This window comes from Cariama cristata, unplaced genomic scaffold, assembly GCF_000690535.1.
Source record: "Cariama cristata isolate BGI_N322 unplaced genomic scaffold, ASM69053v1 C11070398, whole genome shotgun sequence".
In the NCBI taxonomy this organism is placed as follows: Eukaryota; Metazoa; Chordata; class Aves; order Cariamiformes; family Cariamidae; genus Cariama; species Cariama cristata.
The window spans coordinates 1-1,319 of record NW_009645259.1 but is presented as its reverse complement, the minus strand read 5'-3'; the positions used below and the strand labels follow the sequence as shown (position 1 = coordinate 1,319).

The 1,319-nt window shown below is 40.9% G+C and overlaps 1 protein-coding gene across 1 annotated transcript; it reads left to right on the top strand.

Moving 5' to 3' along the window:
- Window positions 1-6: 6 nt before the first annotated feature.
- LOC104168204 (UPF0392 protein F13G3.3-like) lies at window positions 7-1,313 on the top strand. The gene has a single exon (XM_009708705.1). The coding sequence runs from the start codon at window positions 368-370 to the stop codon at window positions 1,133-1,135; it is 768 nt and encodes a 255-aa protein (XP_009707007.1). The 5' UTR covers window positions 7-367; the 3' UTR covers window positions 1,136-1,313.
- Window positions 1,314-1,319: the final 6 nt, after the last annotated feature.

Here is a 1,319-nt window from a genome sequence, read left to right as displayed (position 1 = left end):
AATAACAGCATTAAAAGGTAACAGAACTTTTATTATATCCCCATACTTTGATGGCAGAGAAAGCAAAGTCACTCGTGTGATTGGGATTGTTCACCACAAAGATGTAAAACAGCTATACTGCTGGTTCTGCTGTCAGCCCAATGGAAAGAAATATGTATCAAGAGCAAAAATTGATGTTCACTCTGATAGATTTGGCTTCCCTTACGGTGCAGCAGATATAGTTTGTTTGGAACCCGAAAACTGCGATCCAACACATGTATCCATTCATCAGTCTCCACATGCAAATATTGACCAGCTGCCCAGCTTCGAAATTAAAAACCGCAAGGCTGAGTCCTTTTCTGTTGACTTCACTGTATGCATCTCTACCATGTTTGGAAATTACAACAATGTCTTGCAGTTTATACAGAGTATGGAAATGTACAAGATTCTTGGGGCACAGAAAGTGGTGATCTATAAGAACAACTGCAGCCACCTGATGGAGAAAGTCTTGAAGTTTTATATGGAGGAAGGAACTGTAGAGATAATTCCCTGGCCAATAAACTCATACCTCAAGGTTTCTTCTAAATGGCACTTCATGCAAGATGGAACACACATTGGCTACTATGGACAAATCACAGCTCTAAATGACTGTATATACCGTAACATGCGGAGGAGCAAGTTCGTGGTTCTTAATGATGCTGATGAAATAATTCTTCCCCTTAAGCACCCAGACTGGAAAACAATGATGAGCAGTCTTCAGGAGCAAAACCCAGGGACTGGCATTTTCCTTTTTGAGAACCATATCTTCCCATACACGGTATCTACTGACGTGTTCAACATTTCGTCCTGGAATACTGTGCCGGGTGTTAACATATTACAGCATGTTCACAGAGAGCCTGATAGGAAAGAGGTAATCAATCCCAGGAAAATGATAATTGATCCACGAAAGGTGATTCAGACTTCAGTCCACTCTGTCCTACGTGCTTATGGGAACAGTGTGAATGTTCCCATGGATGTTGCCCTCATTTATCACTGTCGGGTGCCCCTTCAAGGAAATCTTCCCAGAGAATCCCTCATCAGGGATACAACATTGTGGAGATATAACTCATCATTAATCATGAATGTTAACAAAGTGCTATATCAAACCGTACTATAAGCTCAAAAGTGAAACCTCGGTTATAAGGAGGGAAAGTGGAGAGCCACCTGTATCGTGGGGAGGCAGAGGATATCAGTTAAAGCTCATATTAAAATCACTTTCACAGGAAGTTTACATCTTACAGAGTTTTAGGAGAACAGCCCTTTTATGTACTGTACAAAGCAAAATGCATTTGATTTGTGAA